This window comes from Haemaphysalis longicornis, unplaced genomic scaffold (genome assembly GCF_048455015.1).
Source record: "Haemaphysalis longicornis isolate Haplotype H1 unplaced genomic scaffold, Haemaphysalis longicornis Haplotype H1 scaffold_1, whole genome shotgun sequence".
NCBI lineage: Eukaryota > Metazoa > Arthropoda > Arachnida > Ixodida > Ixodidae > Haemaphysalis > Haemaphysalis longicornis.
In genome coordinates, this window is record NW_027526203.1 from 249,533,331 (window position 1) to 249,560,131 (window position 26,801).

Here is a 26,801-nt window from a genome sequence, read left to right on the forward strand (position 1 = left end):
AACAAGTTTACACTTTTATTTAGTTTTGGCATTTCAAGCAGCTTAGGTGACTATTTGTTGTATTGCGCTCGTGCAGTAAGCGTCCCCCGAGTTTCCACAATAGCTCAGGTCTAGCAATTGCATTTCGTAGACGGAAAAGCGTTCGCAGATGCGTAGTCGTGCTGCTGACCGCTGTGCTTGTTCGCCCAGCGCAAAAAAGTGCTTCCCGCACCCTATTTTTACGCTGTACGGTAAAAATATCAGTTGATTTTATTTCCTTAGTACCTATATTGACTTCGCTGACTCTTCTCCCGCCTTCAAGAGGCCTTATATTTTCCTACTGGCGTACCAGTCAGCGAAGCGTCGCATGTGCGCTTGTGCAGCGCTTGTGTCAAGCGACCTTGACTTGGAGCTAGATACAGTGTACAAACTAACCAAGTAAAGAAAGGCCCATTCTTCCATTCACAAACGTGTCCTGGCTTCGTTTCAACTGAGCGAACGAATTGCGACGACCCGTCGGCGGCCGGCGGACGAAACGCTGGGCCGACTGACTCTGTCTGAAAGGCCGGGGAGCCGTGCAGTAGCGCCTAGCGCAGCCAATTGCGAGCTCGGCTCCTCTCGACGTCATACGAAAACGCCGCAGAAAATGGGCGAGCGTAAAGAGAGGAGGAACGCATTTTCGAATTAATTTTTCTACTAAATAAAATCGCGTAAACGCGCCCAGAGTGGTCGTAACATGGCCTGGGGACTCCGGACTACAATTTGCGCAAGTAATCCTGCAATGTTTACATATCACTTCAGTGTCCCTTTAATGTCAGGTAGTCATTTATTGCCACTGCCAAATGGGGCTCACACTGACTGGCACGGGACTAACAGAACCTTTGCTTCAGCTACTGGCTGCAGGCTTTGTGGATGTTGCGAAAGCAACGCCAAAGAATGGTGGTTTTTGCAGTTACCCCGTTTATAGTTGTCTGCTGGTACACACGGGCCTTGCACTGCGAAGTAGCGTGCTACATGTGTGAGGGTTATTTATAACCTTAATTCCGGGTCAAACTTGGGTTTCGTTGGTTTGGTAAAACCGTCTCGGAGGCTGTGTATAATTTTCTTGTTTAGCCTACGGGCAAAAGTAAAGCAATTAAGTAGCACAGTAGGCTTTTGTGGTGTGTTAAATTCTTTGTGTGAGAGGTTATGAATTGATTGGTTCATTTCATAAATTAATGACAAAGATTCTGTATGTACAAAAGGTAAAGTTCTGCTGCAAGATTGCGCAGAAATGTAACTGGCTACGCACAATTCTGGTGGCCTTTAACGCTTTAATTTCATTTTGACACAGCTTAAATATGTCGCGCATTTCACCCCCCCCCCCCTTTTTTTTTTCTAATTGCAACAAAGGTTGATGTAAATTTTTTTCTTTGGGTATCCGGAAGAACAGTCCAGCTGCCAGAACAAAAAGGGAAAACCTGTTAGCATCAAAGTGTCTGATTTTCGATTATATGTTGTGTGTGATGGCTTGCAGAAAAGTGCCGGTGTAGTTGGGGCTGCTGCAGCAGGACACAGTACTAGCAACTACTGGTATTTGGGGTGGGCAGTGGTGAAGGCCTGCTACACAAATTACTAGCTGCTTGTGGACCTACCTCACAGCGTGACTACATAGAGGTGCGGTGGTACTGGCATCGCTAGTGCCTGCAGTTAAAAATAACAACAGCACAAAACGAATGAGGCAAAAGGGCAAAATATAAGCAATATAACAAAAATGATGGAATGTGCCTTGTAATAGCTGCAGGGTGTCGAAATGAAACTGGAACAAAAAAAAAGATATTTTTGGCCGGAACAAAAATGAAATCGAAAAAAATTCGTCTCAGTTTGAGTGGCAAGTTCAGGTATTCCAGGTTTCATTTTAATTTCCATGCAGGCTTGCTGCGTGCCTCCATACTTTCTCCATCTGTGTCAACAGGTGTAGCACTGAGCTCCCCGCGTGATCGCTGTGCGTCTGGCAGCGATGCCAGACAGATGCCAGAATCGCAGCGGCACGGGACCGTTCAAAGGGTGTCTCCAGCCTGTACGGCAGCGTTGGCATCGAGGTGTTCACGCGTTTGTTTACGTTAAACCTAGATGGCGCCACCATACCGTGGCATGCCGTTTTGTGCCTTTGGTTTCTTTTTGACCTTCTTTAACCTGACTTGTTTTTGCTCTGGGAGAAAATCGTTGCCTGAAACATAGTGCTAGCTCGACAAATATGGTCGTTATACACCGTAGCATCAATCAATCGGCCAGTATCGTCTGAGACGACCCCAAAGCTCCGCAGTTCTGTGCAGCTAAACAAGCATAGTGCGCGCAGTACCAACAGCAGTACGCATCGGTACTTCTATGTTTACATGTGCTTTCGTAACTTACACTGTTTGTCCCACAATTCTTACGGCTTTAAAAAGAATACCCTAAATTTAAGCGCAAATAGCTCGTTCAGCATGCTTATGAACTCTGCCTAATTTGCGTTTGCTTTTGCCGCCCTCCGCCAATCGCAGAGCTGTCTCATCTGACATCATAGGTTCTGTTGTGGGAAATGAGCTAGTGGGTCGCATGGCCATTCCCTTTTTTTTCCTAATTATGTAGCTTATTTGAGTGAAGTTTACGTTAAAAGTGGTGTCAGTATGATTCTAACGAGGCAGTCTTTTTAATGAACCAAATTTGTGTTTTTCCTTTAATCTCAATTTTTTTATGTGAGCAAGCACGAACCGTTATGAACCATTACAAACCATTATTTTTTTCATTCTGGAGCTGAACCGGAATGGAACTTTTATTTATGGAACAAAACAGTAACTGGAACGTTCCGACACCCTGGTTAGCAGACACTTTGAATTTCGCTGCCGCTGCAACTGTAGGCATTTTTCTGGCAAATGCCTACAGTTTGCTGCTTCTATTTGCTAGCATAATGAATGTTTATACAGCCCAGCAGTTGTCTGAAAGGAAACACCATACACAGTGTTGTACCTTGCTCTGTCTTTTTACTGCAGTCCCCATATTTCGCGAGCATGTTCTGTGGAGACTGGAAAGAGAAGGAAGAGGGTGTCATCGAGGTAGGAATCGAGGATCCACGGATTACCTGTGATGGTGAGTACAGTTCATTTCTACCATGCTTGTAATGTGCACACAGTATGTGCATAATACAGGCATGGGGTTTGTGGTTATCAGTGGTTTCATGTATTTTTTTTACATTAAAGGGGCCATGCAGACTAAACACAAGTTTGGTTCATTTGAAATATTGCCTAATTAAAATTATACTGACACTACTTTTAATGTAAACTTCGGTCAAATAAGCTATATAATTAAAAAAAGGGGGGGAATGGCCATGCGACCCATAGCTCATTTCCTGCAACAGAACCTATGATGTCATGTGTGCTAGCTTTGGCTGTGGCCGGCAAAAGCAAACACAAATTAGGCAGAGCTTATAAGCTTGCCAAACGAGTTATTTGCACTTAGATTTAGGGCACATTTTTTTTATAGCAGTAAGAATGGTGGGATAAACAGTGGATGTTATAAAAGTACATGTAAATATACAAGTACCGATGCAAACTGCTGTTGGTACTGTGCCCACTATGCTCGTTTTAGCTGCACAGCAGTCCGCCGCTTTGGAGTTGTCTCAGACGACACTGGCCGATTGGCAAAAGCGACGGTGTCTTACGTGACCATATTTGTTGAGCGAACACAATGTTTCACGAAACGATTATTTTCTACTGAACAAAAAGGAGCCAGGTTCAAATATGGTCACAAACAAAGCAAAGGCAGAAAACGGCCTGCCGCAGTATGGTGGTGCCATCTAAGTTAGCTAACAATAAACAAGGCTCCGCAGCACACCACATTTAGCTTGAAGACCTGTTCTTGGGATGTCATTGCAGACATCACGAAAACACACGGTTTGGTGGGAGAATCAAAATTTTAATTTAAATTGATTAATTTCTCTATGTGAATAAAGCATCATTTGCTTCCGGACAAGCGCTGGGGGCACTATAAAACATGAAATCTTTCTAATAAAACAAACTTGTATTTTGTCTGCATGGCTCCTATTTAAATGTCAATGGCTTTATTGGAGATAATTTTTTACTTAATAACCTTTGCCAGACTTGATTTTGATTTGATTGATTGATTGTGGGGTTTAACGCGCCGACGCAACGAAGGCGATGAGGCGCGCCGTAGTGGAGGGCTCCGGATTAATTCTGACCACCTGGGGATCTTTACCGTGCGCCGAAATCTCGTACACACGGGCGTTTTTGCTTTTCGCCTCCATAAGAAAAGCGGCCGCCGCGGCCGGGAATCGAACCCGCTACCTCGTGCTCAGCAGCGCAACGCCTTACCCGCTGAGCCACCGCGTTGGGTCCTTTGCCAGACTAAAGTGTGCTTAGAGGACAAGCTCGTTTTGCTTGGCTTCAGTTGAAGCAAAACAGTCAGTAAAGAGAATGTGGGCAGTAGTTTAAGGGCTATTTAGTGCAGCTGCTGCTGTTTTTGGTAGTGCTTACCCACCATTGCCACTCAGTGGCTAAGGCGTTGTGCTGCTGTGAATTCGATTCCCGGCAGTGGCAGCTGTTTTTTTTTTTGTGTGTAAAAAAAACAACAAAATAAATGCTCAGTGTCAAGATTTTAGTGCATGTTGAAGATCTCCAGGTGGTCTAAATTAATCTGTAGCCCTCCACTATTGACGGCGCGCCTCATAGCCAAGTTGTAGCTTTAGCATGTGAAACACCCAGGATTTAATTTGGTAGCTCTTAAGCCCATTTTGTCACCTTTCAGTGAAGCCTGTTTCAAGGTGTTCTCATCAGTCTTAATAATTAAGCAGCAATTACGTTACAGTGAAACAGTGTGGTTATTTTAAAAATCTAACCCTCGCCCAAAAGAGAGAAATATAAAGGCAGCTATGAAGTGATCGTAATTGCTACTTGTGCATTTTTGGTCACACAGGTCATTTGGTGTGTGAGTGAGCAGCGATAGCCAGGTACGCTCATGTAAAGTTGTGCTGCTATCACTAATTGATACTTCCAGTGTTAATTGGCACTTGCCACCTAACAGGTTGGTGTGGTACAAAAGGATGTGCACTACACCTGTGTGGTGTTTGCCACTGCCCCTGCAGTGGGCATCTGTGCTATTTGGTGGAGGTAGTGCTGTGCTAAGCACATGTCCAGGTGCAGCATCTGAAAGCAGAATCCTTTGTCGACCAGATTTAGGGGAAATCCCCAAGGTGGAGTAAGTTTCTGCGAAGGAAAGTTTGACATCCTTCTCAATGCAGCCGTACGGCTACAAAGGAAAGCTATACAGCTTTCCCAGAAACTTCGCAGTTGAAGAAAAATCCTGGACCAGGTCGAATTATTTTGCTTCAACTGCGAAGTTTCTGAGAAAGCTGTATAGGTTTCGTTTGTAGCCGTACGGCTTCATTGAGATGGATGTCAAGCTTTCCTTCGCAGCCCTTCTTTGTGCAAACTCTATTTTTGTGTGGATAAACCTACTCTTGCATCTAACTCACTTCTCCAGTTCCAACAATTTGTGAATACTCTGCCTGGAAACATTTGTTTTTGGGATGAGGCCTATACATGAAAAAATACAGCAAGCAGCACAAAAATAGATAAGGGGCTGGTGGTAGCTTAAAGACACATCTGATGCAACATGCAGAAACGTTTTGTTTGTATGCTCTTTCCAGTGTAGGGTCTTCCCTGCCTTTCCAAAAAAAAAGAAAGAAGTTCTGCTGGAATTTTTTTTGGCATTATTGACTGTTGGCTTCTGCAGTGTTTCAAGTGGACTTTCACTCCTCGCTTATCAAGATAGCATTTTGTGATATGCATGCATGAAAAGTATTTTCTTTGGCGCCTCCCTTTCATTGCTCAACATTCCAGCTCTGTTTTAGCTCAGCGTGTCCTGTCTGCCAATTAGGGCTGTGCTGACAGTAGACTGAACGTTTAGCCGCTAGGTCTGCAGGGGGCCGAGTTCCCACCAGTGGGTGGAGTAATGCAGCATGCCATTTTATTGAGCATTTTGTGTGTAAATTTGTGCGTTTTGTGGGTGCATAGCCTTTGGAGTATAGCCTAGTCGTTTACCTTATCTCCGTCCCAATGTAGCCTTGAAAATCGTCCTGGGCTCGTTGTACCTGGACGATGTCGCCATTGAACCAAGTAATGCCATCCCCGTCCTTGCCACAGCAACATTGTTTCAGCTGGTACGTACCATTCCTTGAAGCCTGTCGTCTGTGTCTGACTGGTGGTGACCAAGGGGTAGTTATTTCTTGTCGTTTTTGCTTTTGTTCCCAGGATGAACTCATTCAGCTGTGCTCGGAACTAATGCAAGAGACAATCAAGTGAGTTCTGTGCGCAGCTAGGTTTTCAAAGGAGTGGGGAGACCCGGAGTGTTAACCAAGTGAATACGTCTTGTTCATCAGTCAGGGGTGAGACAGCTGCGCATATTGCGCAGATTTGATACAAATTTGTTTTCCTGCGCCAGGCTGCTCCAAAAGCTTGAAAATTGCAAAAATTGCTCCAAACTGCTCCAAAACAGTCTCGGAGCATATGATTTTAACGCTCCCGTCAGTTTCAGTGGGGGAAAATTCTTACTGACGGCATAATTTTCCAGCATCCCCAAGGTGATGCTGTTTTCAAAGGTTTAATTGGTTGATCATTCAATTAAAAACCTGCATGAAAGTGTCCCCGAGGTAGTTTTTTCGAAAGGCACAATGTCGGGTTGCGCATGTTCTGTGTTTTTTAAGTTTTCCTATCGATAATCATTGCAAAGTCCTGTAGAAAAAATACTTACGTGTACTCAGGCGTCAAACTACTTGTGCAAGTTGATGAAAAAACGGCAAGTTTTGGAGCGCCATATCTCCGGAACGACATTACTGGGCGCCGCCATCTTGGTGTGGTGAAGATATGAAAACGTGGCCACCGGGCGAAGCAGTTGCTTGTGGATCAGGCAGGATGCTCTTCGCCGATTTCTACCTTGGTTTTAGTTATGGGGGGGGCTGGGTTTACATTTAGTCGTTTGATCTGTTGCGGGAAGTTGCAAGGACGGGAGTTCATCAAAAGCAACATGGCGCCCGCGAATTCGCCGGGTTTCGGCCTTCAATGTGAGGCCGGTGCGTGCTTGAAGTGAAATTTTGGACTCATTGCGGTGTTATAAAACGCTGAGTTATTGCTTCCTTTGACAGTGAGCTCGCGAGCGGCGGGAATGGGACGATCGACGCTAGAGTTACTGTATATAGCTCCCGCAGGGAGCTAAGAGTTGCGCGACCGCGCGCCATCTTGTTATCCGGATTGCTGCGGGAAAGCCGCCCGTCGCGAGTGTAGGAGCCTCGCCGCCCCGCTTCCGACGGCGGCCGACGCGCGGTGGGGGCGCTTCGGTCGGCGGCGCCTTACGGCGGCTACGCTGGATTCCTGCGATGTCGCTCACGCTGCTGCTGCTGCTGCTGTTCCTGGGCGGGGCGTGGTGCCGCCCGCGTCGGTGGCTGCGGCGCAGCCGTAGTGGGGGCTTCTCTGCGCGGCATGGATAACAGGAGTGTCGCAATCACGGCGGCGCGTGGAAAAGGGTCGCGCAACTCTTAGCTCCCTGCGGGAACTATATACAGGAACTCTAATCGACGCTGCAGAAGTAGCGGCACAGGCTACATCGCTGCAAAATGTTCAAGCAGTGTCTGATAGCGGGACGGGCTATTATTTCACGCTAGTAATAATGGTTCATTTATCTGAAGTGAAATTTAATGCCAAGAGGGAGACGGCTAAACATACCAACGTTGCTCAAATTACTATCGCAGTGAATGTGCACCTTGGGGATTGAAATGGGAGGGCTGGTGGAGTGCGACGATTGTCACCTCGCTTTGCGCAACTTTTGCCGTGGTTCTACACTTGTGCGTAAAGCCGAGTCTGGAATTACAAAAATAACAATTTCTTCATTCACATGGTAATCAAAATGCCTTAGGATTGCTTAGTTTTTCAATTAGATATTTTCAACGGCCCTCCACGCTGTCTATGCATAGAGCCTAAAAAGTTAAAAATGGTTTGTAAAAAGATAGTGCAGTTCGTACCTTGTGATACTCTGGTAGAAAAAACTTTATTGAAAGGCTGTTTCAGTGTTTTGTGCGTTCAAAACCGATTAAAAAGTCCACTTTTCCCCCATGCATTGCCAAAAATTTGATTTTTTTTAGGCTCCTAAGGTGACTATTTAATAAATGTCGTTCTTCTGCTCCAAATCAAGGTTCTTCTGCTCCAAAATCGAGGTTTCGCTGCTCCAAAAACTGCTCCCAAATCTTTTTCAGCTGTCTCACCCCTGATTAGTTCGATGGGCTGATTGAACAAATTAGCCTGTCCTCGTCGGTGCTATGTCTGGCTTACTCGGACAAACTGAAAGCTTGGACCACTGATTTTGAATAAAATGCATTAACCTAATTTGTCATTGGTTCATCTTTTATGACAGAAAAATGATTATCAGGAGCCGCTGTGTTGTATAGGGGGAGTCAATACCCTTGTCAATCCCCTTCCTGCTGGTGTGTAACGACACTGGCATTATGTTGGGTTAGGGCTTCTGGGTGTGACCAGAGGAATGGTGGTAGCAGTATTGTTGATAATACATATGTGCTTTGAGCATACCCAATGTTAAGGTGGAACTGTGAGACGGTTTTCCTGTTTAGCAGGTATTTGGGGAGACACAGCATTGTTTGTAGGCAGCAGTTTTGTCAGAAATTTTTTTTCTTTTTTTTTTTTTTTTGCCCTGTGAACACACTGTGCAGTATCTGTGTGGTGGTCAGCAATAGCGTGGTGACAGTTTTTAAACATTGGCCAGTAGCGCTAGTATGTTTGTTCAGAATTACACGCTGAATTTGGCTTTGAGCACACGTTAGTTCGCCGGGTAGCAGGGCCATCGGTGACTGCCACGGTGCTCTTCCGGCCTTCGCAGATTGGACACGGTGCTGCTGTACTTCGAGGCGGCCGAGCAGTACGCCCTGGCGGACCTCAAGCAGAAGTGCTTCGAATGGCTGGAGCGCAATCTCATGTTCCTTGTCCACGAGGACCCCAAGACTCTGCGCCAGATCGAGTGAGAGACCTGGCCAGAGTTCACTTCGGGAGGGCGGGGTTGGGTGGGTGCAAGGGCAGGTTCTCTTTCGAGAGTGCCGCTTTGGACATCTGCAGATTGGTAGTAGCATGGAAAAAAGAAAAAGAGCAGCTTGATGAGTCCACAGCCCCATCACAAACCTTAGAGCAGTCGTAGCACTTGGTGTGAAGTAAATTGTGCAGGTGAGTACAGAATCGCAAGAAAGAAAGCTGTTGTTTTTCATGGCCATGATATTTGTGCACAGAAACCATTCATCGCCCTCCTAATTTTATGTGCCTAACTGGTGGAGAACGAACTTCCTTCCAAATTACATTTTGTGGAGTTTGTGGAATTGAACGAGTCAAAAGTATTATGGTCATTAGTGAGGGTGAGCTATAGTGCACAAATTGCCAGTGTTCTTCGGACTCTCCGGCTTGAATTTTATACTTAGTTTATAGTTTTTTGATGATGTACTTTAACTTAGAAACAGTCATTGTACCCAATACTAATTTACAGTAACTTAATTGTGGGTTAAATGGTGAATGATAGAACAGCAGTTTAATTTTGGTTGGAAGGCGGCACTTAAGCCAAGCAATCACCCATCTTTTTTACGGGGTGGTTCGCATAGCTATTCCAAGCCACGTTGGTGAAAAAAATTATGCCCAGGCATTTGAAATGCTGAGTAGTTTCAAATTGCGTGCATTGGTTTCGAAGTTGCGATACAAGCAACATGCATTTTTGGGCGGAAGACAGCTGCTTTTGTTTTACTTTAATTAATATGCATAGAACTCGCTGGAAACTGTATTTCTAGGTTTCTCATTACATCGTTATATGCCGTTATAAGTTCGCAGTTATCATTGCCTGGAAAGGAAATGCTGGCGCCATCAGTGTTTAAGATGTATGTTGTCTCCGGAATAATATTTAGCGTGATTTGAGCCGGGGTTAAATAATAAAGGGCCCCATGGCTCTCCACAAAGTACTGGCTTGAAGTTGGAATGTAAGCTGCCTATGTGAACTTGTGAACTTGCTTGTTCCCTGTGGCCTCCAATCCTGCTAACTCTGACTCGCAGGCCTGACCTGATGCGGCAGCTGGTTGACTCACCCAAGCTGGTCGTCGTCCAGACGGAGTTCTCGCTCTACCTGCTGCTTTCTATTGTGAGTGTGGCGCTTCTTGCTTCTCATCTTGGTCCTGCTTGCGGGCTGGCGTGTTTTGCGGAATGTCGTGCATGACTGCCACTTTTGCTGTATTCTTGTAGCCTTTTCGTGCATGGATTACATCTGTAATAATGTGCACCACTTGTGGCTGGACGACCATTGTTGTGGTGGCAAACATGGAGTAAACTTGAATTGCTCAGTAGCCGTAGGCTACACTGGTTGCGTGTTTCCTCTTCTCTGTGTGAAAAACTTTGTTAAAAAATGAGAGAGGTTTGACAGTTTAGTAGCATACATTTGTGCGTGTAACCCACACCAATAATTGACAAAGCTTCACATAAAATTGAGGTATGTGCTTGGGAGGTTGACGTTTTGAGAAAGGCGGGAGCCAAGAAATTCAAAAAGTTAAAATTTTCTTCACGACAATTGCAGTCTGGTGTCAAATACAGTGGAACCCTGATAATAGTACTTTCAAGGGACCGCAAGAGAGCGTCATATGGGGGGGGGGTCGTATAACCGGGGTGCGGGTAAACGCCAGCCTAGTAAGCAGTCTCATGCGGCAGGCGGGCTAAGGACTTATTTAAACTGCTATATTTAGCGCACTCGTGACTTGCGAACCTTTAGCTGAAATCCCAAGTTTAAAGAAAAAGCACCGCCTATGTTGTGCCCCCCCTCCCCTCCATGGCATCTGAGTTAGCCCGCCAGCCAAGCGCTGTGCACTACGCGACACCCATGCCATCTAGCACTATTTATAGCTCACCAGCCCCGCACCTTGCGCGTGCGAGGTAAGGCCGACATGGTCGAGCAAATTTGGAAGGGAAAAGGTGAGTGTGAAACTGCTAATGCCAAAGGCGGAGATGAAAAAAAAAAAAAAAAACGGCATTGCCGTACATGGTGGCGACACCCTTTGAACGGTTCCGTGCCGTCGCTGTTGGGTCATAGTGCTCAAAACATAGCTGTTTTCGTTTCCCACAAGGCCCAGCAACGCAAAATAGGTAAGATGATGCAAACTTGGCGAGTAAACTGTGTTGCAGTGAAAATTATCGCGCGGTCTTGCTACAGTGACTTGCTGCGGCGGCCAGCGAGTCAACCAAAATGGTGGTGCCAACGTGTCTCCACCCTTCTGGCGGACGTGCGGGAATTAAGGCACTCTAGCAAAGAAAGGAGCAGAATGACAGTGCGGCTTTGAAAGACACTGATAAGCACAGAGCAGAGATATAGGGAGAGAGAGCATCGTGAAAGGAAGAAACTTGGGTCGAGTAGTGCCCGGGAAAGCAGGCGTTCGGTCTTCGCTGTGCGGTTGCATCGTTATGTGTTTTCGTGTTTGTCGGCGGCTCGAAGAGAGCTTCAAATTCACGGTCCTCCTGTCACTTGAACTTTCGACTTCTCACGTTTGGCACGTTGGCATACTGCTGCCGCGTGGGGTCGTCTAAGGTTAACTTTCGCTCACGAGTACCTGCTTGCTTGCTTGTGTCTGTCCAGCAAGTGGTTTGGCCCACATGTGGACCTCGGCACATCAAGCAGCGTCAAACAGTAGTTGTGAATAAAGAAAGGTCGGGACGAAGCGGCAAAGCAGTGTAAAATTTAATGGGAAATACGCCAGTTTATCCGCACCAAGGTCCGTCGTATGAAGCATACCGCGTGCACCCGAGCGTCATATCATAGGGGTTTTAATGCGTAGTTTCTATGGGGAGTTTGCCGGGACGGCGGTGATCCGTCGTACGATCTGGGTCGTCGTAAGTTCGGGGGACGTATCAGCGAGGTTCCACTGTACCTGGGCATTGTGGTGCCGCAGCATGGTAAATAGTGGAAGCTCTTAAAGAGAGGGACAAGCACAAGCATTGACTCCAAGATTTGCACTCAGCTGGCAATCTGAGACTTGTTCAGACTCCTTGTCACATAACTAGATGGTGGGAGGTGCATACCGCTGCCGCTGGCGTTGCTTTCGCACAGTGGCCGTTTTTAGCTCGCTCCTCAGGCACGCATTTAAAACGGGTCAATCGGAGCGGTAAGTGGCCTACGAAGGCAGTGGGCGGCATTTCCACTGCTGGGAGAACCCAGGACATGGGTAGTATGCATATTTTGACCCAAAGTGCAGCTTCACATGCAATACACGCTACACTGTGGTGTATTGCATTACCACAGTTGTGACAGCAGAGTAGTGGGCAGGGGATGTTGCTTTCTTTGTACATGTGGGTTGATGACCACAGGTAGGTTTGCAATATGAGTAAATGCAACATGAATGCGTGGCACTCCTTTGTTGTATGAAAAGTTGCATTATGCGGTCAATTGTGGGAGTAGTATGCAGGAATGTTTTTTGTTTTTCTCTGTAGGCGCAGCATGGGGTGTGGGCTACATGCAAGGGTAGGTTATAAGTGCAAAAATCCGGTATGCAAAGGGCGTAGGCCTTTTGAAATGGAAGCGTAAAGCAAAAATGTTTGTGTGCTGAAATTTTGGCACATGTTAAAGATACCCATGTGGTCAAAATTAATCCGGAGCCCTCCACTACGGTGCGCCTCACAGTCCAGTTAGCTTTGGCTCGTTGGCAGGCTTCCCGCACATTTGTAACATTCCTCATTTTTCCAGCTCTTGGCTGCCTCATGTACCCCGCTCCCACCCTCCCCACCCCCAATCCCCCAATTCTCGCTTTCAAGTAGGGCTTCGTCCCCTTGATTTACTTTTTAAAAAAATATTTGTGGACTGTAGAAGCCACAGTCTGGAAGACCTAAAGCACTTGCCGCCAAGCCTTCTTGGTGGGCGTGGCTCTTTCTGTGGAATCTGGTTAGGTACTGCCAGTTTGAGAGGCAGTTGTGGAATAGCCGTGGTTCACGTAAAATATGAGAGGCTCACAAGATCGGCAGAGTGCTGCGCAAGTCTTGTGGTGGGCCCACCTATGGTTCACGCTTGGCTGTCTTCCCTGGAGGGAAGTGAACCAAAACGTGCAGCACTAGTTACGGGAATGCTTTCCTGAAAACAAAGGGAGATGATATTTGGGCACACAGTATTTGTTGGGTGCACTGCAATTTTTATCGGTATTTGCCTTAAGTCATGACTGCAAAGTTTTTTGGGTAAATTTGAAGGCCGTAGAGCAAGATTGGTTTTGAGGTGATTCTTGCATACTGGAGTAGTCGGAAGTTTTCCCAGGTGTGTTGGTAACCTGGCCTTGCCCAGAGCCCAAAGCGGTATGTGAATTTGCGGTGATGTGAGCATTTTAACCTGTCTATTTGTTAGCTTTAGATACATGTAACATTTAAGGTTGCAGGCTTAGTGTGTGACGGGCAATGCTATTCCTGTTTTCTTTTTCATTGCAGTGGGCTTTCCTGAGGGAGCATCTATCTTGGAACGGCGACACCAAGGAGTGTTCACAGCAGGCACACACCTACTTCAAAGAAAGATTGGGTGAGTTTGGCTGAGGCTTGTAAAGTCAGTGTCATGCATATTTTGTACGTTGAGGGAAATTTTATGTAACAATTAGGCACTCAGGGGGGCTGGTGTCTCCATGCTTGCAAGGAAAGGATGCCGGCAAGATCCCCGCACGGAGCCTACACTGTATAGCCAAAGGCTTAGTCAAACCATCCTTACAGCGGTTTCTTGTAATTCTTGCACCTAGTAGTAGCTTCTGCAGTTTTCATGTATGGTAGCTGCTACAGGAACATCGAGGAAGAATGGAGGCACGCAATGCTGGGTACAGGCGATTGCTTTATTTTGAGGCACCTGCTGCAAATGTGTTTGATGGAATGGGCCATCGCAACAACAAAAAAATGTAGCAAGCTTATTGGAGGGAAAAAGAACAAAGGCAGGAGTACACCTGGCCAGCAGGGTGCTTCTGGCTTGTCCCATTAATTTCACTCGATAAATATATATATATATTTTTTTTAACCCAGTCGACGGAAACATGAACAAGATTGAGGCACTGAACACCACAGCTATGCCCTTCTGTTCTGATGATGGAGGTCCTTTTTTCATCGGTATTGGGTGGAGTTTGGACTTGGTCATCGGCAGTATTCAGTGCCGTACACTTCAAGAAGTTTGAAACCACTTAGGACAAATAGAAAAAAGAGGAAACACCATTGACATCACATGGCACAAAGAAAAAGTAGCCCCTTTTGTTGAATACGTGACACAGAAAAAGGAGTACAGTTGAACCTCGTTATAAGAGACACTGATGTAAGAGACAAATGGGTATAAGAGACGCTATTGACCCACATGGTTGGCTGCCCTATCTTTCCCATTAAATCGACCTCTTTTATAACAGACATTGGATGTAGGAGATTGGTTATAAGAGACAAGTCATCCTTGAAGTTTAATCAATAATCTTGCTTGTAACAGACAAATGAACTTCAGATGCAGTGCCACCAGTCACTAATTGCAGTTGCTTCCATTGTGGAAACACAGGGGGACGACAGACACCTGCAGTCGCTATTTATTATAACTTCAGCAAACACAAAGTGGTTCAGTCAGCTATGAATAGTCTGAGCACACAGCGGAAGAAGCTGTGCACTCTGGCTATTCATCAGGCTTGTGAACTCAACATATACGATTCATCTTCCACAAACAAGGAAAGAAAAAAAAGCTTGTAGAATTGGTTGTAAAAAACAGTAAATACAGTCATGAAGCAAACAAAGTTTCATAAATTCTGGGGCCAAACAATAATTAGAATGAATCTTTTGAAACATGCTGTAGCGTTCTTTTGAGCTTATTTTAGTCATACGGTGCCCACATGGAACTAGGGTCTGATTTGTAAGTGAAAACATGGTTCCCTGCTTATAAGAGACATCTCGTATAAGAGACAGAAACTGCTCCCCGATACGTGTCTCTTATAAAGGGGTTCAACTGTAGAAGGTATTTAGTAAAGCGTAGTGTCAGGCTCTCTTTAAGGGAACTGCTCCTCGAAACAACTTTTTTTAATAACAAAGTCAGGAAGCTGAGGTTTACACTGTTTATAAAGGAGGTACAGCTCCTCTTGTTGTCATGCATGCAATTGTATTGCAGATAGGTAGCTGCCTCAGATGAACTTTTACGCAGCATGACTTTTTTTGTGCACGGTAAAAATTTTTACTGACAATTTTAAAATAATCTAGGTGGCTCCTTATGATTTGCAGAACAGACAAATCTAGCTAAGAAAAATTATCTCCACTTTCTTCAGCAGAAAAAAAAAATTTATTAGTAGTGTGCCTAAATTTTATTTATTTTTTTTGTTTCATGGCTGTCATGAATATTTGAAAACACAGGTTGAATAATTAACAAGATTTGTCGATTCTGCACATCATCAGGGATGTCTAAGGGGGAAAAATAGTGGACACTAACTCAGAAAACGGGCAATATAGTAAACAGAGAAAAATGGAATCGAAAGTTTATTTGTTTGTTTGATGTGTAAATTCTCGCTTAAATAACATGAAAATTGAGGGTTATATACTGTATTTACTCGATTTTTCCAGCATCGGCCGTGCCTGCATTGGCCATACTTATTGCAATGCTTTGCAGTTTGGGCTTTTCCTTATACTTGGCACAAAGTTGAGTGCTTCCGAGGATGAAAGCTGCACTTCTCACCAGTTATGATAAGGAAACTCTGTGAGAAAATAGAGAAGATAGCTCTAGGCTGAAGCAGTGTGCAAGCTTTCTGAAGGAAACGATGTGCTCGGTTTACAAGTGGCGACATCCAGTGGTAAACCCACGTTCATGTCACACAATATAAAGGTTCAGTAGGAGCTCTAAAAAAGGCGAGATAACTTTCCTTTTTTTTTTCTTTTTTTCTGCGGAAATATGCTGCTGATGAAAGCATCCATCATAAGAACAAGACTTGGGCTACTTTCCACAAGTGTCTTCTTAGCGGCTAGTCACACTGCCGCGCAGTGAACATGCTCAGACGGATGAAATTCGACTGAATGTGTGATTCCTGAGTCATCGCTAGTCATTGAGGCATGGTTTCTTTTTTGTAGCGTGAGCTACACTGGCTGAGGTTGAGCAGTTTCGCAAGGCTCCTGGAGAGCCGTGCTGCGCATGCGCAAGGAGCAGCGATGCCACACGGCGCACAGAACGTTGCTCGCTGCCCGGCATCTCTCACACACCCCACGCGCCCAGCGTCTTCGCCGACCTTCGTTCCACACGTGGCGGCCTGGTCCATTTGATGATCATGCTAGGGGTGGCCGGGTGTGGAACCGATGGCTCGTGCGTCGCAGCAACACGGTGTGCGCCTGTGGAACTAGCTTAGCTCTGGGGCGATTGGTGACGCTGCGCCAGAGCCGCTTGACAAATATACATGTGTCACATAATGCGTATACCGTGTGTGTGTCATTGAAGCAGCAGTAAGCATGATAATCAAGCTAATCCTAGACAACCGGGAAAGCTAAGAATAACCACCTGAACCTTAGCTCACGCTGCTAAGCCGAGCTAAGCCACTGCTAATTTTTTTTCTAACTTCTCGTTCTTATTTTGTTTTCATTTGTTTTCTCATGAAAGATGTATAGTCAAAGACGATAAAGCAGGGAAAAGCAAAAATCGGCAAGTTTTGAAAAAATCTTAATTTTTCAACCTGTGCCTCCCCCTTAAAAAATGGAGTCTCTCAAGCACTGAACACAGATTTGTGTGGGATTGTAATTTGTACAATCTCAGTTTATTGTGGCGTCTTTAAAATGCCTCCTATATTTTTTGCTCATAATAAACTTGTGGTCACTGACCAAGTCAAATTGTGGCGTCTTTAAAATGCCTCCTATATTTTTTGCTCATAATAAACTTGTGGTCACTGACCAAGTCAAATGCAAAATTTTGACATTTCAGATTGGGATCTTTGTTTACGGTGAGGCGACGCAGGTTGTAGTCATCGTTTTTATGCTCTTTAGATGTGTCGTAGTGATCGAGTGTAAATACCGGGCAAGTTGCCTTCTGTCCTGTTCGTCATATCTGGTGTCGTTTGTATCACTAGCGATTCCATGAGGAGCCTGGTTGTCACGTTTATTTCTCGTGCTACGATTGTGGCACTGTCCCAGTCGACCTTCGGTCTTCGGCTATGGGCTTCCACGTGTTCAACAAGTGCATTCACAGCGATGTTTTTGTTGTTTGCGTCACGCTGTTGCTCCTTGAGGGGTCTTGTGAACTTCCTAGTTTCGCTGACGTACACACAATTGCAGTCGCCACACGGAATCTTGTAAACCACGCATGGGGATTTTTATTTACACGAAAGTATTTTATGCTGGGGTACACAAACCGCACCGATGTAATATCCGTCACGGAAATGACATTACCAGAAAAAGCTCGATTGGCGCAGTGGCGCTAGGTTTCGAGCCCACGATCACTCTGGCCGCAACGGGAGGTGTGAAACGCTCTACTGACTGAGCCATGAAGTCATGCCCGGGTAGATGTACGAACGTGCCTTATGTCCTTCCCGCTAACTTGTCCGTGCAGATGCTGCTGCCGTCTAGGAGAGATGAAGGGAAGTAGTGAGTCATGGTGCTAGTGAGCGCCGATAGTTGACGCCTCGATTGGGCAGCGTGTCTGTGTTTACCTGTTCGCCGCCTATGTGGAACACCGCTCAGCTTGTGGAATGCTGCCGCCGCGTTCCACAAGCTGAGCTCGTCGCAACGCAAGCGTCTGGTGTACAGCCACGGAGCAGGACCAATGTGGTCGCACCTTTGCCTAAGCAACCCGCCAGCAGGACGTCGCTCACCAAGCGCACCCACAACACTTTGGCCGACCTGCAAATCATGCTCATTTCGCTGTAGCCTACTGTGACTTCACCAAAGGATTCGCTGACAACCCGTTCGATTTCGTTCGCAGGGTTTGCAAGCGCCTGGGGTTTCAATCGGATTTACGCAATGCTCCGGCGCGTGTAATCCAGTGCCTAATGTTGATGCGTCTAACAGTGCCATACCGACGAAATATAAATAGCGATGTGCAAGTTCATATCGATGCACAATAAACATTCAAATGCTCCTGTGAAGGCACATTTCACTTCCGGGTTTTACCGATTCCTAGGAAAGAAGGGTCAACCACATTTGGGGGGTGGAGCTTGTCCTTCGCGTTTACTAGCTTTCCTCGAAGTTTTGTGCTGGGCACGTGGGGGATCCTCATGTCATATTTTGAAAACGCCCTGAAAAGGGCTTCGCCTCCACCATTCAGGCTCCTTGTAGAATTGCTGGGTATACAAATGACACCAGGAATAGTCAACAGGACAGAGGGCAAGTTGCTCGGTAATTACTCTCAATCTCTATGACACATCTTGAGAGAATAAGAACGATGGCATCTTGGTTTGACTTATTGTGAACAAGGATTTTGTATGGCAGGGGTCAGCAACCTTATGAGGCGGAGGGTTGAGGTGCATGAAGCCGACATGGTGGTGGGCCGGACGGCAAATCGGGTGCGAGGGAGGGGGCTCTGCAGGCAAAGAGAAAAACTTCAGTGAATCAACAATAATCTGGCTAAGTGCCAAGATGGTGTACAATGAAGCAATCAATTCTCTGTTCTTGTCTTTTGTGTAACCCCGGTTGAGGTCAAAACTGGCGTGTTGGTCTTCAGATAGGAAGTGACAGGGGGAGGGGGGGTTCTGAGGACGTGCCGGGGGCTGCGTAATACTTCCCCGCATATGGGATCCGTAACGTCAAAATTATGCATTTGACTTGGTCAGCGATCACAACTGTGTTATTGACTCAATACCTGACCAGGCAAACTTCCATCCAATCAGGGCCTATATATTTGTTGCTATGCACCCCTCACTATTCATATTAGGTCACTTCTACATTGCTCAGGAAATTTTTGCTAAAGTGGTCAGGAAAAAGCTACAAACCATTGAATATCAAAATTATTCAATTTGTCTCCGAATTCAATTGGATTTTTTGAAGACTTCCAGCATTTGCAAAGTATTTTGAAGTTCGAAAACATGAATTGACTCTGCTGCATATAAAAATATGCCTTGTTGAAACGATAAATGCCCCATTAAAAAACATACAGAAATACAAACTCTTTGCAATGAGGTAGAACTTGTTTGGCACCAGATGTATCTCACTTTGAACACTTGAGGTCGACTGCTACAAGAACATGCACTGGCGTTCTCCACTAACAGCGGCAGGCTCGCCTGCAACGCACCGGTGATATGTATGTGGCTAAAGGACAAGAGGAAGAGGTTTTTGCAGTGCCTCTTATCCGCTTGGCATGAAGATAGCTTCACCCTCGTGCTTTTCTTTTTCTGTTTTTGAATTGTAATAATGTGGTTGCGCTCAAGCTGCTCCTGCCAATGCTGTCTAGGTGAGCAAGCCTAGCTGTGGACTGATGTATGCTTTCTTATCAGATATGTTCAATGTTGACCCTTTTTTAACCTGTAATGCTCCTTGTTTTCTTTATAGAACTGGGGCAAAACAGTGAACGCGTACTCTAGGACACGGAGATAAAGCTTTCTTGACGAGGAGTCGTCGACACCGGGGCAGTGTCGAAGCTGGTTTGCTGGACTCGTGCACATTTATTATCACACACTTGCACAAGTTGTGGTCTCAGCTCTTTTTGTATGCGCGTATGGTAGGCATGAAATGACCTTTGCAAATTCCAATTTAAGATTCTCGTGTTTGTGGGGATTCTCGTGTTTGTGGCGAAAGAGTTGATGGTTCAAATCCCGGCGCAGCCGTGTGAAAAGTTTTCCTCGCGATGTCATTTCCGTGACGGATATGACGTCAGTCAGGTCTTGGTGGACCCCAGCATAAAACACTTTCGCGTCAAAATTGTATTCGGGAGTTGGTACGGGGAAAGGGACCCGCAAGCAGTAGGTTGCAAAATGGGAATGGTACCACCACGTCTTGAGGGCATGCCTGCGAGGGGCTTATAAATCAGGCTCATTTTTCTTGCCTTGGGTGGCCCCACATGCAGAGTTCCCTTTCTAGACCTGACATGCATGTTTTCGCATCACCGTGATTTTGCAAGGTTTTTCAAAATCGTGGATGCGACTTCACCTTAATTTTTTTTTAATCATTTTCTGAAAGAATGCATTGGCCATTTTTTGGTGTTTGGAAGAACGGATGCCATAGTGGCAAAAGCCTGACCGATAATGTTAGAGCAGCATGGTCAGAACAAAGCCTTGGGAACTATTTTTTTTACACTACCTCATTCACTAGCAATGCAAGAGGTGGTTGCTTATCAGCACATCATCATTCCAGTAGAGACAATAGGAGAGCATTTGTGTACAGAAATTGTGGCTGGCATGGCAGCTATCACTAAAGGCACGCTAAAGGCAAGGGTGGTGGATTATCACGTGTCTTCAAATGGAATGTGCAAATGAAAGAGCGCCTTCATTTTTTTTATTTTCTGGGGCCAAGTGGGAGCAGCCTGCGGCCAGTTCCTCTTTCTCTCTCTTTTTTTTTTTTTTTACGACCTTAAACCAACGTGTTATCTGCTCCTGCTGATAAGCGGGATTAAAACACACAATTAGGCGGAGAATCGAAATTTTAACTTTAATTGGTTAATTTCTCAGTGAATAAAGCATCGTTTGCTTCTGGACAAGCGCTGGGGGCACTACAAAACACGAAATTTTTTTGAATAAAACAAACTTGTATTTTGGGTTCATGGCCCCTTTAAAGGAGCCGTGAAGAGAAAACACAAGTTTGGTTCATTCGAAAGATTGTCTCGTTAGAACCATACTGACACCACTTTTAACACAAACTTCGCTCAAATAAGCTACATAATTAGGAAAAAAGGGAATGACCATGCGACCCACCATGCGACCCACCAGCACCATGCGACCCACCAGTGCTACACTTGGGGCTACGGCTTGCGTCGGGTGCTTTTCGCACTAGCCCTGTCGAGAGTCTGTATGCCGAGTGTAATAAGTGGAGCCTTGAGAACCAGGACGTACATGGACTTACTTTATGCTTTTAAAATTCCATCGCTGAATAACCATCCTTTTTATCCTGTCTTTAACGACACATCCACATCTGTGCTTTTTGTAAATCGCCCATCCGTTCCTCTGCCCTTTTCACTTAGAGTGAGAGAGCGATCCTCGGATCTGAGCACTTCGTTTTTAAATGTGTACAGATCATCCTTTTCAGACATTTTACTCCTTGGAAAGTTCGTCCTGTGTCCTCCGACCTTTCTTTTATGAAACTTGACAAAAATCGGGTACCGCGAGCTGCAATACTGCAGCACTTTCTGTCTCTGCAGTTTAAATACCCACTTGCAGAATTTTACAGTGACGCGTCTAAAACCTCCACTATGGTCTCCTGCGCTGCTCATGGTCCGAATTTCATTGCAGCCAGAACCATGAGCGTCCACACAACAATTTTTTCAGCAGAAGCATATGGAATTTTACTGATTGTACAACACATACTTGAAAATCAAATTCCGAAGTCTATCATCTACACAGATTCCTTGAGTGTTGTTCGCGCACTGTCATCGCATACACCCCCCAAAAACCACATAGTTAATCTTGTATTTAACACTATCATGTCTGTGTATGTGCAGAAGCATCAGCTGCTCCTCTGCTGGGTCCCAGGACACGCTGGGATCGCTGGGAACGAGTTGGCAGACGAGAGGGCCGCTGCTGCTGCACTCAGGAACATTGTAGACATAACAACCGTACCATATACAAACCTCAAGCCACACATAAGACAACCCTTGCGTAGAACATGGCAAACACACTGGAGTGAACAGACAGATAACAAGTTACACGTTATAAAACCACGCTTGGGACCATACGCCACTGACACACGCAACAGACACACGGAAGTCGCCTTGGGTAGGCTGCGGCACAGGCTGCGTTGGGCAGGATAGGGCACACCCATGCAACACACTCGTATCTGCTGACGGGATCTTCCAGACCCCAGTGCAGCAGGTGCGGTGAGGCCCTATCCGTAGTGCACATACTAATCACATGCAAGGCACTTCACACAACACGACACAAACCCTTCAGAGAACTCTACAGACAACATGTTCCCCTACATCCATCGCTGTTTCTGGGTGACGATGCCATGTTTTCCGTGAAACGTGTGTTTGAGTACTTGTCAGACGTTCAGTTATTAAACCTCATTTCCTATCACGCATAATCAAATCTGGCCCTATACACCAGCCATCACCATTGCCGTTAATTGATTTTATTGTTATCATGGCTTTAGTAGCCACTATTTTCTTTTAGATACTTTTGTTTGGCGCTCTTTGCCCCAGGTGGCCTTGCGCCAAAAAACTCCAACCATCATCATCGTCACCTATGATGTCACACTAGAATGCTCTGCGATTGGCGGAGGCCGGTAAAAGCAAACGCAAGTTAGGCAGGGCTTACCAGTTTGCATAGTGAGCTATATGCCCGTTAAACATACTGCACATTCCTTTTATGACACTAAGAACGGTGGAGTAAATGGTTGAAGTTCCGAACAAACACGCAAACGTGTACGCCAATGCGTACGAAACTACCGCCGGCCGAGCTCGACATCTCGCTGTCGCGCAGACGAATTTTCGGGTTCGGGGCTCTTCGGGGCCAGCGAACCGTTCCAGCACATACAGCTGCGACCTTGCTTGGTATCTTAATCTCTTGACAGGAGGTTGGCCGTCATATCGCCAACAAGCAAAGGTAAAAATAGAAACGAGGGGAGTAAGGAACAGCAAGCAGCAGTTTCGGAATGGTGTTGGCTTGCTGCTGTTGTCACGAGCTCGTTTCCAGTTTACAACCACTGAAAACTTCAGTTTGTTCGAGTACTTTACAATGAAATTTCGTTGCTGCGTTTTGAAATGCCCGTGTAGTACGGGCAAATCGTCGAGGGAGTGCGACATCCCTGCTGGTGAAGAGATCTCCTTTCATGTGCTGCCCAACGACGAACCTCGGCAAAGCAAGTGGCTACGTTTTGTGAACTTTGCAAACGGAGGAGAAAGGGAGCTAAAGGAAGTACGAGTGTGCTCGCTTCATTTTCGACGAAGTGATTACGCCAGGGAACCTTACGTTAGCTCACTCCTGGGACATGCCGCCGCTCGTCGCCGACTTCGTCAAATTGCCGTCAAAGTGCTCTGAGCTTGGAAAAAAAAAATACCGTACACACCGTGCATTGACGCTCGTATCTTCCTGGTCAGAGCAGAGAGCTCGCGCGAACGGCTTTCCATACATGACACCGGCCAACTGGCATAAGCGATACTGCTACTGAAATTGAACTATTATTAACCGTACTAAAAATACGGCACATACATACCAGTCTGTATTCGTCCGTTGCGACAGGGCTGACGAGGCAGCGGTGCCGACGGCTGGGCGTTCGTCTGTTGTGGCTATCGCGGAATGGTCGCTTTCCGGTCCATCCGTGTATCCCACAACTCCTGCTGTTCGTGCACTTAGATGCATTGATCGTTCAAGTGGTGTGAGGTTGTTAAATCCAAGCCCGAGCTCCTCGGCGAGAGTTTTGTTCTCCGGATCAGGCCATTCCATGACTAGGGCTGCGGGTGCACTAGGTTTTACTAGTATTTTTAAAATGGCCGCTGTCTCGGTTTCGGCACGAGTTTCGGTTCCTGTCTGACTCCCGCGTGTGGGTGCTATATGGAGTCGACATACTAAGTATCTGTTTCATGGACCGGCTCGTATAACGCCATTGTTCATGTCACGAAATGTGCAATTCAGCGGGAGATTTAAAATTTTGGCTTAAATTGCCTTATTTCTCGGTGAATGAAGCATCATCTGCTTCCGGGAAAGCGCTTGGGGTACTATGAAAGGCCTAATCTTTCGAATAAAACAAACTTTTGTTTCCTCTTCATGCCTCCTTTAAGGAGTCCTTTCGTAAGTTTCTGAAAAGGACCAGAATGAGAAAAGGCCACCGTGCATTTTAGAAACCTTCCTTGAGATTTTTGAAACACAGCGCACTAAGACAGGACACCGAGAATGACTCGGACACAGCGCTGCCCTTCCTTGAGGCGCCCTTATCAAAGGCGCCCTTTCGGAGATGCTTGGCGCGTGACGCGCCAAACCGCATACTGATTCTTGCACCAATAGGGAAGGACGCTCCTGTGACGCCAACTTCCAGGTGCTCGGATCAGCCAGCTCCGTCAGTGGCCAATCCCTGCAGAGAACTTTAGGCTTAACACGGCGACCGATATGTGATCACCACTTGCACTATGGCCGCGCATGACTATCCTTTGTGTAAATTTTCACCAAAGTATCATCCCTTTTCTTGCACGTGTAACTTGGTTTGATCGATTGGCTGCATTCTGGCAGGCGGCGACAAACTAGCTGCACCTGCTGGCGTCATTCTAGGCGCGGAGGCAGCGCCATGGTGCCGATGCTGGCCGCATCATGCGCCGGCAGGGCCGGCAAGTGGGCATGGCCACGTCCGGGCGGCACGTGTGCGCGCGGATCGCTTTTGCTCACAGAAAGCGCTTCATTCCTTACTGCTTTATCGATTTCTCACAAACGATGAGCAGAATCTGACGCCTCAGCTAAGCTATCGTCGTAGTCCGCTTTGTTGGTCGGGAAAAGGCTTAGGAGCTACCTTAAGCGTTTACTTTTCAGGCTGATAAGTACGCGAAAGGGCACCCTCTCAGCGTAAGTTCAGTTCTTGAAATGCTTTAAGGTTCTGAAAAGTGTCATGAGGCAAAAGTGATACTTAAGTCAGGTTTGCGAATACGTTAGGGGTGTGCTTATGAATGAAACTGCATTATATCCTGTCACACACTGTAGGCGGTTACGTCATGAATAAGCTGCACTGTAGGACAACTGCAGTGAGATGGAGAGAAACAAAATTATTTTTTCCACTGGTGTTAATGAAATGTACGAATTTCATTAGAACCAAATGTCAAGCTAATGATTCTGCCTTTTAGGTTAGCACCACTCACTTAAAAAAAGGCCCAGAATATTTGAAGTGTGTAGCAGCACAGAGAGGTGCTGCCCTCCCAGCCCTCTCCTGTCAGTGTTCTGCCAACGCATCATTAATCTGCTGCATATTGTTTCTCCACAGCTTTAAGGAGTACTGGCACCAAATTTCAATGTTCTCATTTTTATTCCCTTAAAATCAGTCCCGAAACAGCACTTAAAATACTTGAGCTCGGGATAATTAATTTTTACGCAGGACACTTGAAAATTGTCAGTTTCGGTTTGTATTGCTTTGAGCCCAAAAGGTGGTTACAACAGAACCACGCTATTACTTCAAACACACAGAACGCTCTGTGTATCGTCTTCTGTGTTTCTGTCCTTCGTCTTGTGCAGCGCTTCGATACTTCGCTATGTACCAACTCACCCAAACTAATACTCAGCTATTACCTCGCCATTTTGTGCGGATGTCGAAACACTGTGGAGGGCGACGGAGGCATTGTTTCGACTGCCGCACCGTCGAAGCTGAACGGCTGAGCTGCCTGAAGGCATTTAGGCCTATCATCACTCCGGGTATTTGATCACAGCTTTCAATACAAGCATGAGTGGTGACTTCTATTGCGATTCGGGGCTATATTATCAGCTTCTTTCCCGCATGTGACACTTTGTTTTTGGCAAAAATGTCATTCTGGGGAGCGGATTTTCCCATTTTTTATTTTTTTCGTAACTGCCGCATTTTGGGGGTAGCCTTTTTTTTAAACTTGTACTTGTTCTGTGTTACTAAAGCTCTGCATACATGCCCTTGAAGTTATGTAGAAAGTCATTATCTACTTGAAATTGCGAGATACAGTGAAAATTGTGAGGGAAAAGGTCATGTTCCAGTGGACTCTCGAAACAGTTATCTATACTTCTGTAATTCTTTTTTCATATTTCCAGTACTTGCACACTGTTTTTGCCTAGATATTGGCTCATTGCAATCTCTAAATAATTAAATGGGCTAAAGCACGATGCTTTTCTTGAAAACTTTGCTACATGAAAAGGTTCCCACAGGAATTGCTATATTTTGCAGTTGTGTATGACATAACTCAAAAACTAATGCAGCTGCGCAAATAGTAATGGCACATTTGAAATCTGCACGGAAAACTCTACCATTGTCTGCATTTTTCAGTCTTTAGTGCAAGTAGTAATAAAAAAGTTGTCTCGAGGACAATCTCCCCTTAAAAAGCCTGCCTACCCGCACGGTCACTGCCGGCTGCATTCATGGGTGAACCCTCCATGCCACAGTGTGGCCACGATTGACATGCGCACTGCTTGTACGTGGTCCATTTGTGCAGTTAGCAGGGTTCAGTTCGTAAAGATGAGTGCCTGTAGAGTTGTAAGACCCCTGTAGTCTTTCATTTGCTGTCCTGATTCCTGGTTAGGGGTGACAGTGAGGAGGCATAGAAGTTACCAGCTAAAGCAAGCAAAGTTCATGGGGCCTCATATTGAAAGCATGGCCGATTTTTGCATCATGTTTAGAAGGAAGAAAGCTTGTCTTGGTAGTCGGCTAACTATCCCACAGCAGTGCATAAAGAGGTTGGCCTTGCAGTGAAAAGTAGCTAGAAGACCTCACTGCGCTTCAGCCAGGCGACAAACTGTCGCGTGCGCTCACGGGCTCACAAAACATTTTGCAAGCTCTTTTGGTGAATTCGAGATAAACCTGTGCATGAATACCTATTCGAAAATACAGTCAAGTTTCTCTCTCATTTGATATTCTGTAAGATTGACTCGGTTGACAGTCTCAGTACTCTGGCCGAGTATTCTGGAACTTCTTTTGTTGTGCTGTAAAGGGCTGCTAATCAAGACAACTTTTCTGCCTTTAGCACCG

At 45.9% G+C, this 26,801-nt stretch overlaps 1 protein-coding gene across 1 annotated transcript in view; it reads left to right on the top strand.

The window, feature by feature from the left end:
- Positions 1 to 26,801, top strand: part of LOC144143882 (germ cell-less protein-like 1) — a 76,047-nt gene that overhangs the window by 3,667 nt on the left and 45,579 nt on the right. The window contains exons 3-8 of the mRNA XM_077675481.1: positions 2,991 to 3,087; positions 6,078 to 6,175; positions 6,267 to 6,313; positions 8,899 to 9,036; positions 10,104 to 10,188; positions 13,497 to 13,584. Coding sequence (XP_077531607.1) covers positions 2,991 to 3,087; positions 6,078 to 6,175; positions 6,267 to 6,313; positions 8,899 to 9,036; positions 10,104 to 10,188; positions 13,497 to 13,584 — 553 coding nt within the window. The remainder of the gene's footprint in view (positions 1 to 2,990; positions 3,088 to 6,077; positions 6,176 to 6,266; positions 6,314 to 8,898; positions 9,037 to 10,103; positions 10,189 to 13,496; positions 13,585 to 26,801) is intronic.